This window comes from Lissotriton vulgaris, chromosome 7 (assembly GCF_964263255.1).
Source record: "Lissotriton vulgaris chromosome 7, aLisVul1.2, whole genome shotgun sequence".
NCBI lineage: Eukaryota > Metazoa > Chordata > Amphibia > Caudata > Salamandridae > Lissotriton > Lissotriton vulgaris.
Genome location: NC_141695.1, coordinates 706,407,884 through 706,424,624, shown reverse-complemented (window position 1 = coordinate 706,424,624; position 16,741 = coordinate 706,407,884). Strand labels below are relative to the sequence as shown.

The 16,741-nt window shown below is 45.5% G+C and overlaps 1 protein-coding gene across 1 annotated transcript in view; it reads left to right on the top strand.

Annotated features, from left to right (window-relative positions):
* PRKCA (protein kinase C alpha) overlaps positions 1-16,741 on the top strand; it is a 1,234,993-nt gene that overhangs the window by 1,195,768 nt on the left and 22,484 nt on the right. The window contains exon 16 of the mRNA XM_086930938.1: positions 12,032-12,172. Coding sequence (XP_086787064.1) covers positions 12,032-12,172 — 141 coding nt within the window. The remainder of the gene's footprint in view (positions 1-12,031; positions 12,173-16,741) is intronic.

The window sequence follows — 16,741 nt, the reverse complement described above, 5'->3', positions numbered from 1 at the left end:
AGAACAGACATTCACTGCCTAAATAAAAAAGTTCAGATTTGCATTCTGGGCGCTTTCCCACTGTAATGCAATGTGAAAGGGTGCGCACCCTTCCTATCCATGCTAGGAAGTGATGCTTACTTTGGTTTTGGTGTTGTACCTGTGAGTGCCCAGTAAAAAGGTACGCCACATTCAAAGGCCAGGTACTGAACTGGCTAATGGCGGGACGCAGCACTGATTGTGCCACCCACCAGAATAGTCTTTCAAACAAATATCAAGCCTGCAATTGCAGGGCTGTGGGTGGCGCAGTTGCACCTATGCTCAGGTTGGCATGTCCAACTCGGCCAACGCTCAGTAGGCCTTTCACTACCACTAGCGCACCCCTAGGGTAAGCACTGGGGTGTAGGGCAAGTGGTAAGCGCAAGGCAGGGCAGATACACATGGGTGTTCCCTGTCCCAGGTACTAAAGGGCCACATGTGGGTTTTCCCTACAGAGAAGGACAGCTCTTCCCGCGGGACAACAACAGGGTTTTGCTGATTTTTTTTTAGTGGCCTTAGGGCTCTGGGCAATTTCCCACTGTAAATCTACTCAGAAAGTGCGTGGGTCTTTCCTACACATATTAGGAAGTGGTGCTTACCTGTTGTTTTAAACATGTCAAGCCTGCCATTGCAGGCCTGTGTGTGCGTGCAATTCCACTTATGCTGAGGATGCTTTTCTAAACCAATAGCCAATCCTGAGTGGACCTTTCACTACCACTTTGCACCCCTGGGGTAAGTCTTGAGAGATGAAGCCAGTTGTAGGGGAAATGTAGAGTGTGTTTCCTGCCCAGGTAGTGAAGAATACCCTTGTGTATTTTCACTACCTAAGAGGTTTGCTCTTCCCATAGGTTAACATGGTTGGAATGGCTGAGATTACTTCAAGCTGCAATACTAGCTTACAGTGGTGCAGTCACATAAAGCTTCATATCATTTGATTCACAATGGCAAATCCTTTACTGTGGTAAAGAGGGATTTGTCATTGAGAGCTTAGAAATGCCACTTCTAGAAAGTGGGCATTTCTCTACTGTAAAATCCTTTGTGTGCCTTTTAGTTTGACCCTAGTCCACACTGGAGGGTGGAGGATCACATCTCTGCATTCCTCTGCGACAGCTTTAAACATTTGGTATGCAACTGGAATGACATACCTCTGCAATTTGAGGGCCTGGCTGGTTAGATTGTAGGAAGAGGTTTTGACACTTGGCCTCTGGGAGCCAGATCATTAAAGATTAAGATCTGCATTCCTCGGCCCCATGGCAGACAGGAATGAAATTTAGGGGAGACATCTGTGGTTCAAAGGGAAACCCTCTGAACCTCCCCCGACGTCAAAGGCACACTACAGTATAACTACTGGTGCCATACTTCAATATGGTAGAGATACACTTTTGGGGCCGTGAAACCAGAGATGCTGGCACTGCGTGGCACTCACTGCCAAAGGAATCTGTTGTGTACAAGGAGGATAACGGTCATTTTAAGAGACTGTGCTCCCTTCCTGAATAGTGACTGACGTAGGCACCCTGAAATGTGCTCTACAAGGGCTTGTTTGCTTGACACCTGTTCTGTTGTGGAGGTCTCAGGGACATTAAAGACCTACCCCGAGGACCCGCACCAACTACCTGTGACTCCTGGCGAGCGGTGCCCTCTTAAGTGCCCCCATTTTCTGCGGGATCCCAACTGGTGCAACTGGTACCAACGTGCCTTGGTTACAAGTAGGTTCGGAATTTGCAACTCTTCGTTGTGTGGGACCGGAATTGTCTGGTGAAACCATACAATGTGCCTCAGACGATGTGCTTTATTTCCAGAGAGTTACGGAATTTGCACCTCTTCATTGTATGTGACCAGAATTGTCTGTTGCGGTTCAGATCAAAGGGCACCACACATTGTGCCTCATTTCGAGGGAGGTAATGAGGTTATGACTCTGCATTGTGCGTGGCCGTAACTGTCTGGTGCTACTCGTACCAACGTGCACCAGACGTTGTGCCTCATTTCCAGGGAAGTGCAGAGAAGCAGATTCCTGTTCCGTGGTACCCGGGTTCCCTGGCCCTACTTTTATCTGACAGGGGCCACCTCTTCTGGAAGTCTCTCCTGCTTTATCCCCCATTCATCAATTACTCATTTTTGTGCCCTTAATGCGGCTGACAACTTCCCTCTCCTCACCCGACCCAGACTACTTTGTGTTGCCAGGTTGTATTGCCTAGATCGGGCCTGGGTGGTGACAGTAATTGACTTGGCTAAAGAATGCTTCAGAGAGCAATTGAAAGCAGGTCAATCAACTTTGCGACCTCCATACTTTGCAGAACTGGGTTGATGCTAGAAGGCACAGTGTCAAATCCTTTGATTGAATCACTATTGCCCGTCTCCTGCTCCTACTCTGTATACCGTGGGTGAACTTACCGAGTAGTGGCCAAACCCGCCCCCGTTTGTCAACGGCCACCTAATTACTCCTGCTGCCTACCCCCACCTTCTTCCCTGGGACCTTGACTAAGTGTGAGTCCAGCCACAGCCGGCCTAGTATCAGGGGGAAGGTTTCTTTTATCTCCAGCCCATGGGTGTATGGTAGTCTGGGTCAGCTAAAGGGTGGAGGAGGGATTTGGGCCACGGGGTCTGCGTGTGCATTATCAACTGACCTGCTGATATCAGTTGCACCCCATTAGGTTGCTGTGTGCTTGTGTGTTCCATACGGAGCTGCCTAATATCCGTGGCACTGCATATTGGTGATGAGTGAGTGTATGGGAGTGACTGCCTGTGATTAATTACACTGCACAGCAGTGTTGCTTTACACATTGATTCCTTGCCAAAAGAATACTACATTTGACATTGATTTTTACCTGTGCGGCCTCGAACCACGGTGCTGTTTGAAAGTGTTGTAAATATCTGTGTGTACACCTTTCTGATATCGTTGGGATTTGGGGTGCACCCTATAACTGTGTGTTGTTGAATTCTAAAAATTTCCAAGGTGATCCTTGTGCGGACAAGGTTTCACACTGCATAAGGGTGTGCGGGGGGAGGGGGTTAAATAGGATATTTGCCAAGTTTGCATTTTACTGATTTAAGTTTAACACAGTTAGCCTAGTACTTCTAGTGATATTTCCGAATCTGATTTATGTCCAGAAATACCGGATGTTCATGTTGTATTAGTTAATGTGTGTGTTGAATATACACGTTATTTACACACAGCAAGTGTGCAGTATTTTTTCTGATGCTCAGTGTATATATTGTGTGAGAGTGCTGTGCCAATGCTTTACAAATTGCCTCTGTGATAAGCCTAACTGCTGGGTGTAAAACCATCCAAGGGTGAATGCAGTTTATACAGTGAGTGTAATCAAGCACCCCTGATTCGAGTGATAGGTTCTGCTTGGCTAGGGCGTCACCTCAGCCAAACAGAACATGCCAGTTCCAACATATATGCATTTAAAAATGAAGATTTGGGCCTGGCAAACGAGGGCGCACCCAAGCCAGTCATGATAACCAGTTTGTCTCAATCAGCTTTTTGCCTTACTGAAAGGGAGTTCAGTAAGACCTTGTGGTTGTGATATTCAGTCTTGTGGAGCCATGCTCAGCTCAGCTACATCTTCCAGCCTTTCCCTGCTTGAGGATTTTGAGAACCAAAAAAATGATTATGTCCGAAGGTGAAACCTTGGACGGGGTGAGGAGACAAATTTATCTCAAAATGAATTTACCTTAGCAGCTGCCAAATCCAACTTTGTGCTGCTTGGGGCTTTTGCTTCTCTGCTTCAGCTCATATCAGGGTTCGAGGGACCCTCACCAGCTTCAGTCTTGGACCTTACCGCATTGGAGGATTCTGATTTCTAGATAAAATACTAAATCAGAAGGTAAAAGGTTTGCCAGGATGACACCTTTGTGTATTCTACATCTGCTGCTTTGCAGTTGTGCCCATGTTCAGGGTAACTATGAACTGCCACTTCTGATTTTCACTTCATTTTTTCTAACCTTTAAAAAATATATTTCTCTGGTACCTGCTTCCTGGATTTAATTATGTTGTTGTTTTGCTGATTGCAATTTTCTGTCTTTTTCTAAGTTAGTTTGGGAATTTTATTGTGGTGTGTTCTTTATTTTTTAATTGCTTGTACTGTTTGAAGTTAACTCTCGTTTTTGAGGAATTGCCTGCTGGTGCATGTGCTATAAGTACCAGGGGTTGAGTAGAGTTTCTCTGAGACTTGGGTTGAGACCTATCCAGTTTGTGTTTATTAAGTTGGTAAAGGTCATCATATGCAAATGAATGCTCCCCTTTCTATCAGAACCCTATTATGAAGTACGGGTCACACGCCCACTACAGTTTGGATTTGAACTCTCCCCATGCTTGTCTGATGTGTTTATTCAGCTACAAGATGAGAAGTGTTAAAAGGGTACCACACATTCATTTCATTCGTTTCCATGCTCCATTTGATATTATCATGTTGTTCACATGTCTTTGTTGGATTCCTTATGATTGGTGTAGGATGATTCTACTGTGAAATGTGTGATGTGGCTTGGGTAGGGAATTTGTGCATGTGTGAAGCTTCAGTTCTCGAATCAATACGTTCTTAGCCTCATTCTTCAGTGCTTTATGCTTCATTGTTCCTTAGTTCCCACTCATAAGTTCTGAGTGTAGTTAGTTGTGTGTGTATGGTCACACTCTTCCACAATGAATATGTTTGATTACTTTCAGTTAAGTGTCCACAAGCCGAGAAGGCTGAGATGTGTCAGTCTATTCCTCCTAAACAGATGTGGTGGAAACGACCTACTTATGAATGCATTTTATGTATCTGTGACCCGCTAAATGCTACCTATTTCTACTTGTGCATCCTCACGGTCTATTTACTAAAGCATCTTTGTTTCAATGCTACAGGTGTGTATATTTGATCATGCCAGTTTTGTCAACATTGTCCCATTTCACTAGAAATGAAATAGTGCCATAATCATTATTTACACCTAACACTGCAATATTGGATTATCTAAACCTGTTAGCTTTTGTTTAACTGTTCTGCTCACAACAGTGAACATTAATCTCTTAGACCTACTCAGATCATGGTATTTAATTGGACTGGTTAATATTAGTTTGTTGCCATCTCCATTTGCCCACTGACTTAATTTCTTTTTGCTGGGTTGTAACAATAGTCCCTGGTCAAGGGATCTTGTTATGAGGCCAGGTACTCAGGAACAACATTAAAAATATTTCAGAAAAGGTAATGAGTGCTTTGAAAATGCCTCCAAGTACTAGAATAAGGTAAATGATTTCAAAATAATAGGACTGAGACCACGGAGTAGGTATACAAAAAGCAGAGTTAGATTTGGGCTAAACGTAGGTTGTATCGAATTAAAGTAAGTTCCATATTGATGTGCTTTTTTGCATCAATATTTAGTTATTCGTTTAAGATAAACCTCCACAGCAGATGCAGCTTTCAACCCACCGCAGATGCATCTAAAATGGTAAACGCCTGTAATTGAAAGCTAAATTGGGATACAAGGTCTTTTGCATGCATCTTGATCTTTAATAATGGTCATTTTTAAAGGCCACTTTGCCTGAGTGGTTTGTCATCCAAGAAGATAGGGATCACTGTGTTTCTGAACTTCCCAAGGAAAGGAATTGTAGGTAGTGAGAGCACTCTTAATATCGACATCTGTGATGAGGAGAAAGATATCCTCTGTTCTTTCTTTTGGTGTCCTGGAAAACTTGACGGTGTTTGCAGAGTCCGTTGAAGAACATTGGTTCATCTATATTAGCTGCATATAGCATCTCCCAAGATGAAGCTATTTGTTTTATGTATGAAAATGTTGAGAACAAAAAACCAAAACCCAAGTCTTGTTTATAATCAGTTATGCAGGTAATTCTTATCATCTGCCCAGCACAGCCTAATTGGTTCAAACTTAACTCATACCTAAGTTAAAGGCCATCGTATATGATGCTGAAGCCATATTATGGAGCTATAACTGCAAAATACAACCGAGTTTTAGGATCCACGTCCCAATTCCAGCCGATCAGCGTCAAATGATGATCAGCTACGCAGTCTAATTGCTAAGATGGCGACTTTATAAATAGTAGCCCTGTTTTCTATTCTTGGCTTCCAGACTCCACCAAAATTGTGCAAACTTGAGCTTATCATTCATGTGCCTCAATCTTTACTGCAAAAATAGGCAGTGTTTAGACACCACCTCAATGCTGGTATGACCTCCAAGTTGAAAGAACATGGACAATGCTGTTCAGTCATGAAGCACCTAAAGCTGTTTCAGCTAAGCTGTTCTGCATTATACGTGATGCCCCTCTTGCTCATTAACTCAACATTGGGTGAGGACGAGTTGCATGGATTTTGAATGAAAATATTTGATGATTGAAAAGCTCTCCACAGTAATCAGGCTCAGGGCATTTATTTTCCCAGAAACCCCAACAGACTGTGCTCATCTTTCCCTATGCTTGTGGCCCTTGCTGATCAGCACATTCAAGTATTGAAATGATCACTAGGAGACCCCCTTAGGAATGCAGGAACGTTCAGACTGTCCTTTATAGTAAAAAAGGAATAAATCCCACCCACAACAGCTTTCCTTCCTGGATCCACCTTTCTACTGTCAATAACCAAATGATCACAGTTCAACAATCCATTAAAGAGCATACCATTACAATAACAAGGGTACATCAAATGATTATTCCAACATATATAAATGTATAGAAACAATAACACAATAAGCAAGGGCCAAAGTTGAGAATTGGAAAGGAAATGTAAGATATAGGAAGTAGACATGCAAGTTCTGGTGTCAGAGGTGTCATGAACCCCCGTCATCTGATAGAGACTTATAGGTGCAGATTCCTTAACTTGGAATTAACCCCAGGGGTCAGATTGGATACAGAAATTTTGAGTGAGTAGGAAGGTGGCATAGTTCGGCGCCACTTGGCATCATCCTCCGCACCAGAAGTGACGTGATGGGCACCACCCCAGCACGCTAACGTAAGCTCTTCTCTTTCCGCACCAGATTGCGCAGATCTGGACAACGCTACCCCTAGTCATTTTTTTAACTGTTATTTTTTGACGTTTTTTGTCGAGGTTTTTCAAAACTTGTCTGCTGGTGGGGCAAGGATGTCTACTAGAAGCCTGGTTTTAAGCCCTGCGGCGCCTGTCGCCGGCAAATGCCGGTCACGGACCTGTACCATGTTTGTCTCTGGTGTTTTGAGCCACGCACCCAAAGGCCTTGAAAGAACGATCCCTCATGCTTCTTGATGGTTGATGGTCAACTTCAGGTTCCCCGGTGGTGGGACCACCTCCTGCACCATTCAGGCCCCTTTGATCCACAGATTGGGCCAGACTGGAGCCACTTCGACCTTCCCTGGTGCCGGTCCCATTGTTAACACTCCTGGCACCGCCGGCGCTCTCTGGCTTTGCCATCCCCATTTTTAGTCCCGACACAGAGCCGTAGGGGCATCATCAGCCACCGCTTCCAGCGCCTAATAGAGCCATTCCTCCAGGCTGGAGCTTGAGCCCTATTCTTATGGGTTAGCACTTGAGAAAGATTGGGAGGGGACATTGTACCCTCAAGAATACCAGTCCTAGACCCCGTTATAGACTGGTGTGAGGATTTGGCAGATGCCAGTGGACAAGACACCTCCCTTAATACTGGCTTGGTGTGTCCTCCTATTGTGGCTATGGAGAAAGGAGTCTCATTTGCAATGATGATGAGACAGGCAGCTGAGGTCCTAGACCTTCAGCTGCCCACCGTGGCAGTCAAAACGAACCTCTTTGCAGAGGTGCTTCAGCTGACAGTTACCATTTAAAGAAGTCCTTATTGATGACCTGCTCGTAGCATGGCCCAAGCTCTGCACAGGGGCCCTGGTGAACAAGACATTTACTTGTCAACATCACCCCAACCCAGGGCACCTCTCTTTGCTCACACAACACCTTACCCTTGAGAACCTGGTAGTCCAACCCTCCACTTCCCAAGTAAATCCTGGCACCTTTCCCACCACCACTGCAGATAAGGAATCCAAAAGGATCCATGGGTAAGAAAATGTTTTCTTCCACCAGCCTGGCATTGCGGTCTGTGCACACTGCATGCCTTTTGGGCCGTTAGACCCATTCCCTTTGGCATTCGGTTGCACAGGTGCTGCCCATGGTCTCAGAGGAGGCCCGGGTCATACTCTCCCAGGCAATGACTGATAGGAGGGATGCAGCTAAGTTCCCAATTCGATGTGGGCTGGACACGATCAACCAGCTAGGCAGAACGGTTTGTTCGGTGGCTTCAGGCACCATGCCTGGCTAAGGACAACTGGCTTTTCTGGGGATGTCCAAGATTTTTTTATGGACATGCCATTTGATGGCTCCTGCCTCTTTGAATACAAGGCAGGCTTTGGCCAGGTCCATGGGCCTTTCCATGGCTCCTGTCAATCCCAGTCCTCCTTTCGCTCCTTTCGAGCCCACAGAAGGAGTTTACTGCTGTGTCCTTACCCGCCGGCTATCACAGCAAACCAGCTCCCTAGCCTCTGGGTGGCTTCAGACATGGTACCCACAGACCCCGTGGGTTGGGCAACCTGAGTTGGAAAACCCACCCCGACAGCCGCAGTCTCCAAGCCTCTTTAGTTTGCCTTCTGATCGTCATGGGCAACCAGTGTGAGGCAGGATACGCCATCACCTGCTCCACTGGAAGTCGATGACACCAGACCGCTGGGTTCTCCAGATTGTTCAAAGGGGCTACTCTCTCTCCTTTGTGACTACCACTCCACCCACGCTTCCCAATTGAGACGGGCTAACAACGGACCATCTTTCGCCACACTGCCAGGAAATTGCAGCTCTCTTGGCCAGGGGAGCCATAGAGAGGTTACTGATGCCAGAAGTAGTTTGTGGTTGTTATTCCTGCTATTTTCTGGTGCCCAAGAAGGAAGGAGGCCTTCATCCTATCATAGGTTTGTCCCCTCTCTATTACTTTCTGAAAAAGGAGAAATTCAAAATATTCACACTCTCTCAAGTTCTGTCTGCCTTTGACTTGGGAGACTGGATGGTAGCATTGGACTTACAGAACACATACTTTCAGTTTCCTCCCCTGCCTTTCCAGACGTTACCTGTGGTTCACCGTGGTCCAGGAGCACATTCAGTTGGCCGTGCTCCGTTTTGGCCTTGCCAGCGCCACTCTGGTGTTCACCAAGGTGAAGGTGGTGGTTGCAGCTCATCTGCAGAGATCAGGGGTGCCAGTCTTCCTCTATCCCGGCCACTGGCTGTTGAAGGCGGGCTCACCTCAGGCTGTCTTCTCCCACCATCAGACTACAGAGAGCCTTCTGCACAGCCTGGGTTTCCCTATCAACGTGCCGAAGTCACACTTGACTCCCTCTGGGATGCTTCCTTTCATCAGAACTGTTCTAGACATGGTGCAGTTTCAGGCTTATCCTCCTGAATGGCGGGTCCAGGATATTCAGGCAATGATACCAATGTTTCAGCCTCTTTCCTGTATATCGGTGAGACTGACTCTGAGGCTTCTGGCAGCATGGCTCCTGCATCCAACTTGTGACACATGCCCCCTGTTGTATACGGTCTCTGCAGTGGGACCTGATGTTCTAGTGGGCGCAACATCAGGGTAATCTCTCCGACATGGTCTAGTTCTCAGAGGGTACTGCAAAAGATCTGCAGTGGTGGTTAACAAACCATGATTGGGTCAGCAGTAGACCCTTCCCCCTTTCCCAGCTAGATCTCACAGTAGTGACAGATGCATCACTCCTGGGATGGAGTGACCATCTGGGAGAGGTGGAGATCAGAGGCCTCTGGTCTCCGGTGGAAACCAGACTCCACATCAATCTATTGGAGCTCAGAGCAATCCAGCTGACAATGAAAGCCTTTCTACCCTCCAGCAAGGGATGGCCAGTCCAGTTGTTAACGGGCAAAAGGACCTCCATGTGGTACTGCAACAAGCAGGGCAGGATGCGGTTGTGAACCCTTTGTCAAAAGACCTTATGCTTCTGGACATGGCTGAAACAGCAGGGCATATCCTTGGTGGTTAACTCACCTGGCAGGCTCTCTAAAAGGCAGGGCAGACGAACTTAGACAAATATGCCTAGTGGAGCACGAATGGTGTCTTCATCTGGAAGTGATGCAAGGTGTCTTTCAGCAGTGGGAGAACCTTGATTAGATATGTTTGCCACTGCTGAGAATGTGCAGTGTCAGTGGTTTTGTGCTTTGGGGTTCCCAAGGTGGTGCTCACTCGGAGACGCTTTCATCTCTGGTGGAGCTCAGGCCTCCTGTAAACCTATCCTGCCCAGAGTTCTGAAGAAGATCAGAAACGACCAGGCCCAAGTCATACTTGTGGCTCCAGTTTAGGCTTGTAGAGGTTGGTATCCTGAGCTTTTAAAAATGGCCACTGGTCCTCTGATCAGGATGCCCCTTTCGGAGAAGCTTCTCTTACAGGAACAGGGTTAGGGTTTTCTAGCTGAACCTGTCAATGCTCTACCTTCACGCATGGAGATTGAGCGGTGACAGCTGACCGCTTTTGACCTTCCGCACGAAGTCTGTAATGTCATCTTGGCAGCCTGGCATCCTTCCACCAAGACGGTATATGCCTGCCGTTGGGGCAAGTTTGTGTCATGGTATTCAGAAAAACAGGTTGCATTTCTTTCTGCACCATTTTCTCAGGTTCTTCTGTTTATTCTTTCTCCTACCTAGCAGGGCTCTGCTTTGGGCACCTTAAAGTGCTCTCTTTCTGCCATCTCAGCATTTCTGCGGTTGCCAGATCAGTCATCCCTTTTGCAGTCCTCTATTGTACATAGGCTTTTGAAAGGTCTCTAACATATATTCCTTCCTTAACCCTCCCATTCCTCCCCGATCTGAAAATGGATTTCTAGAGAAAGGGCTGTTCCCTTTTTAGGACCCTAGTTTTGCACCCCAGTGGTCCTTTTTCTTTGTGGCTCCACGCTTGTGACGTGGAAAGTCGCGAAAAGACACTGACAGCGCTCTGTGGTGTCACCTATATAGATACCGCACACGTCACTTCCTGTGTGGAAGCAGCTGCCGACACCTGCAGAGCTGAAGGACGCCACCTACCGGCGCACAGCGGAACTGCTCACAAAAAAAATTCCAGATCCAGTCTGATGCCTAGGGATAATTCTAAAGTAGGTAATCTGCAGTTAGAGTCTTTATGAGGTAAGGCGATACCAAAGGTAAGTAACTTCTTCTTTAGCAGCTTGAAGAGGTGTGTGGGTCTCCTTGGACAGTTCTGTATAACATTTAATATTAAAGTGCTGTTGATGGCTCGTTTGACTTTGATCTGGCTTCAAACACATAATCATAACTAGCACTGCAAGACAGTAGTGTCTTGAAGCTGTGCATGTGGGAACCAATGGTACAAGAAAGGAAGGAAGTCAGAGAAGAATGGAAGGGTGGAGAGAAGAATGGAGAGAAGATGGATAAAGAGATGGATGAAGAGAAGTATGGAGACATAGTTGAAGAGGAGAAGGGGATGGTAAGTGTGTGAAGGGAAGTATAGTTGTATAACCAGAAGGAGAGGATGGAGGTGCAAAGTGCACAATTCGGCCACTTTTGTGTCAGATTTCCCTCCCGCTCAAGGGAGTGCCAGGCTAGCCTCACTCGCTTGTACAGTGCCATGTGGGATGTGGTTAACCGTGGGGGTTGCTTTATTTGTCCTGCTCCTCCTTTGTTATAAAGGAAGTTTAGCGCCCTGCTGTAAGGAGGGTCACCCCTTCAGCACGGGGTAGTCTCGGCCGCGTAAGCACCTCTCCCATGGCACTGGGTACAACACAGAATTCAATCCAGCCAAGTGTTGGAAGGATCACAGGGAGCAGTGCCCGGCTGTGCGATCAATCCGTGCAGCTGCAGACACCTACGATGCGCTAGGGTGACGCATGACGAGAATGTTTAAGCAAAAGAGTTGTCGCAACCCTGACATCTCACACAAGGCCGTCAGCATGAAAAGCCCAAATTATATGCGCTGTCTTTCCTTTCCGAGATTGATTTTGACTGAAATAGTTCCTTTTGTGTTCACTGTAATAATAACGGCCTCTTCACTCTTGTGCGCGTCTCTTGGTTTGTAGCTGATGACGAAGCATCCTGCCAAGCGCCTCGGCTGCGGGCCCGAGGGGGAGCGCGACCTCAAGGAGCACGCCTTCTTCAGGAGGATCGACTGGGAGAAGCTGGAGAACCGGGAGATCCAGCCCCCCTACAAGCCCAAAGTGGTGAGTAAACAAAAAAGTGTTTTTTTTGGAGTGGAGTGGATTAAGAGCAAATTTGTAATAGGGCCCTCTGTCATTTGTTAAAAGACTCTTGGATTCTGTTCGCATACCTGACAGAAAGATTCTAAAATTAACCTACAATTCACTCTATGTATCCCTCCATTCCAGCTTACAAGAAGTATCGGTGCATAAAACCACCAGAGAGAAATGCATTTACTGCTGAGAAGTGGTTCAGTTCAGAGTCCCCCAGCCCAGGGCCCGGTCTGCCATTGTATTCCGCTCTCCAGTCACCTCTCTATAATTTGTGTTAATACAATGACATCCCGCCTTGAGACGATCTGCTTATTTTCATTAAACACTTTTTCATTGCCCTAGGGCATGTTTCTGAGCAAGCTCTACTCGTTCCACTAATAGTGTAATTGTACACGCGGGATTTCCTTTGTTTCATGTCCTCGGATGCTTGACAGATTGTGCGGGCGGCCCGGGATGTGTCATCAGTCACTGCTCTCCTCTGTGCATGTTCAGCACAGCAGACACTTTTCTGCCCTTGTCAGCCCGGCTGTGCCCCGCGTGCAGCCGCCTGCAGGGCAGTGGTGACCCGTGAATAGAATCTTTACGTCTCAACAGTCACTGATCAGGAAGACATTTTAACTTGGTGGTGATACTTTACCATTATTTGTATTAGACTTCATCTATCCACCTCCATCTGAAACCGGAAATATACACTTACTGCAGCTGCCTGAAGCAGGAAGGAGTGCCCAGGCTCTGCCTGCAGAAGGGAAGGCCAAGCCAGACTCAGTCAGCTCGGGGAGCAGCAGCCATAGTGTCCCCGGATGAGTTTTTTCTGTGAGAGTGGAGATGGTTCCTTTCCCCGTGGCTTAACATGAGGCGTGCGGCTCATTGTTAGCCTCCAATATTACATTGTATGGCCATGTGGCTTTGCCTTGTGGCACATTTTGAGGTGCAGCATCTCACATGATGCTTTGCGCATTGTTGAGGTACACTTTGACTCCATTGGCTGACAGGATGAACCTCAAGAACACTCAATTGGAATCGTAAACTGACAATTCTCACTGTCTATGGTAAAGCTGCATTTATGAAGTCTCATCAGCACCGTCCATGACCGGAATGTCGCCTGTCTGATTGCCTGCAGGTGAGAATGTTTTCACTCATATATTTTAATCTGGAGAGGTTGAGCAGCATACATCAGACAGTGTTTTGTAAGACCTCTTATACCATTGAGACCTGAAGACTCATTATCAAGCTGTAGATGATTGCATTCTGCAATGAGATCCAAAATGCTGGACCCATTGACGTCAGCCAAGTATCATCTTTGGCAGGGGCAATATGGCACCCAAGAGTTGATGGCAATCACAGGGTGCATTTCTCATCTACCATGATTGCTTCATTCTCCTCCAAATGATCATTTTAAAGAGGGGGTGCATCAATTCCTTAGCACCATCTCGTGACAGGTTCATGCCAGGGAATGGCTGTTACACATTGCAAGGAAAACATACATTTTACACATGCATATTCTTCGGCAAAATGAATACTTGTTATTACATCCACATTGCTTTAGATTAGGAGTGTGCTCCAAACTAACTTCATCATAGACACCTTGGCACACATAGTTCTGATTTAAAAGTGATCTTCAACAAAATAGGCACAATGCTGCAATAAGTATTGATTGTGGTCTTTGTGCAAGACAAATATAGTGGTGTTTTTGACTTCTGAAGCTTCTTCACATATTAATAATTAAACTTGCATGGGATCCATAGCTCGTCTTCTAGTCTCTGATTATTAAGAAAAATCCTGGAAAAACTTTCAACCCAACAATCCAAAACTACCTTTCAAAGTAAGCATCCTCCTGAAGAACTGCCAGTGTGATCCCTAATGGCACCAAAGGTGGAGTGCTGGGTGCACAGGATGATCTACATCTATCCTGCCAGGGTGATGAAGTCACAGCTGCCTTTCTTCCATTGTGACCATGAACTCCGTTGAGAACGATCCAACACCACTTCCTGCTCCAGACACCTATGGACAGAATAAGCCTGATTCTGTCCGTTTAGGACACTGACTAGACATGTATGTACCACTCCTGTAACCCTCAACTGGCCTAAAGCGTTGTCTAAGTGCCTTTCCGTCACCCTTCCACTATATCACTTGTGCTTGTCCCCATTTTGGAGCACCTATCTGAGTACTATCAAAACGTAGGTGACTGACAGCCACTTATTTCTCTGAAACAATGAAACAGAAGATGTACAGCTTCTTGCAAATGCCTCTACCTTCATTTTATGAATGCCAACGTTATGTCAAACAACAACAGGACTGAGTTCCTGCTAGGGTGTGAAGTGTAGGTATGCCATTCTCTTTTTGTAATGCACATGAAATGGTGAAAATGTGCAAGGGTAGTTTCTGTGTTGTTGCAATTTGGTCTAATTTAAGACCAATTGGTCTAATTTAAGACCAAATACAATGTCCTGCCACTAATATCAGGCCCTGGCACACATACAGACAGTATTTACATATAAGTAGTTAATAACTTATGACAAGGTAAACAAGTACGACAAATATAGGTGGATTTAATATTTTCTTGTTGTCGCTCCAGCCAACACGTGTTTCGTCGATCGGTAATAAGACCCGCGACTTACTCAGGGCTTTATATGTGCCGGAAGATGCGTTGAGCCTTCTGGCTGGTTATAATTCCGTCCCGGCCTTAATTTGGCTGGGAACGTTTTTAGACGAGTCACCGCTTCTTAAGTCCTTTTTGGTTCCGACACACACGAGTACGTGTTGTATTTTAAGTCCTAGTAAAATTGCGTATTTTGCCAGCCAGTGACACGCTCTGTGTAGCAGCAACGTTATAGCATCCGACCTCGGTGCCTCAGTGTGGCCTTTGTCTCACTAGCTGGCAAAATATGCCATTTTACTGCCATTCCCCAACCCCATGGTTCTAAGATGAATTCGTCCTGTGTACCTGCTGCATTTTCGGCCAGAATAGATGATGAATCTCTGTGCCGTGGTGTGTTTTTCATAGTTGCAAGTGCCATGAGTAGTCGTTTTGTTCTAGTGACCTCACAGTTTATGTAAAATAACAACAGCTGAAAGTAAGGGATAATAATCGTAAAGTAGCAGTCTGAATTACGCCCACCGTTTAATGATTCACTTTGAAAATTACTCTACTCATGCATATTTCAATGAGAGCGTAAAGTGTTGCCTCAAGTGCACACATGCATAACGTTGAATTCAGTGGTGCTTCTCAGGCTACTCCAACTGAAGCAAGCATTGCAATGTATGCAATTGTAGGGCATGAAAACCCTTGAGGATTGCCTAGGACATTCCCCTTGAGGAATCAGATTAATTTAGTAGGGCAGATGTGGAGGGAGTAGACCAGGTAAGCAATGACTGCAATTCGTGCCAGAGTCTGAGACCCTATTCATGAGTTTGTGAAGTCACTGCTTGCAGCGGCAATCTTTCATAAATATATGATTCATGCTTTGTTTATCTGAAAACATTTAGTTTTTTTTTTTTTACATTTAGACAAAATTAAATGAGTTGAGGGGTTGTGCTGTTAAAGATGTCATTGAACGACAAAAGATTGAAACTCAGTTTTCGCCGTCCTAAAATTAGATTCTATTTCATTTTAAATTAGTTTAGTTATTTGACCAGCATTGTCACGCTACCCCGTGGGTATTATGCTCCAGTAATTTCCCTTATTCCCCAAAATATTTAAAAACTACATTAGCAATCCCAGCCAAAGTAATGAAGTGCTTCTGAAACTGTGACTGTAAGTCCTCCCAAAAGGCAGGATGTTGATAAAAAACGTGACACTAGTTATAGAGATGCCTGTTAATCAAGGGGCACTTGGCGTTTTGAAGCATGTATTTTTAAGAGACTGTGCCTCGTAATTACCACCCCCAGACTGTGTAACAGGTTTCTATCATTATTACGAAACGGGGTGAATTTAGTGCCATTCCGAAATGCCTCATGTCTGACCACTGATTAGCAATTTGTCTCTTAGTTGCATGTCTGTAGCATTTGTTATAGTAACCAAAGTTAGTTAGCTGAAATGTAAACAATGTTTCGAAGACAATTGATTGCAAGGCAATATAGTGGCATCACATTTTTTTTGTATTTTATAGCTGAGTTTTACATTTTTATTCTGAATGTTCAGTATATTCTTGCCAGAAAATGCAGCTACATCTTTCTAAAGTTTCAATCAGACCATTACATTTGTGTTATATATTTAAATATTAGACAGGGAGGGGAGATCCGAATTCCGATTTGAACAGAGAAAGCAAAGCACATCTTATGTTCTGCCGGAAGCAGAGTAATTTAACATGCACAGATGCATCTGAAAGCAGTCTTTCTGGAAGCAGTAGCCCGCATCACTTGAATACGTTATTCGGAAACACTGTTCTGTACAGGCTATGCCCCAAAGTCCATTCTACAGAGAAAAACATGTTTCCCTAAAGGCTCCTTGGCTCGTCTTTGATAGCTAGGCCATGCAAGCATGGAAATCGCCTAACTTAATTTGTGAGGAGTTATGTGCTGGTGCACAACTAAAAACAG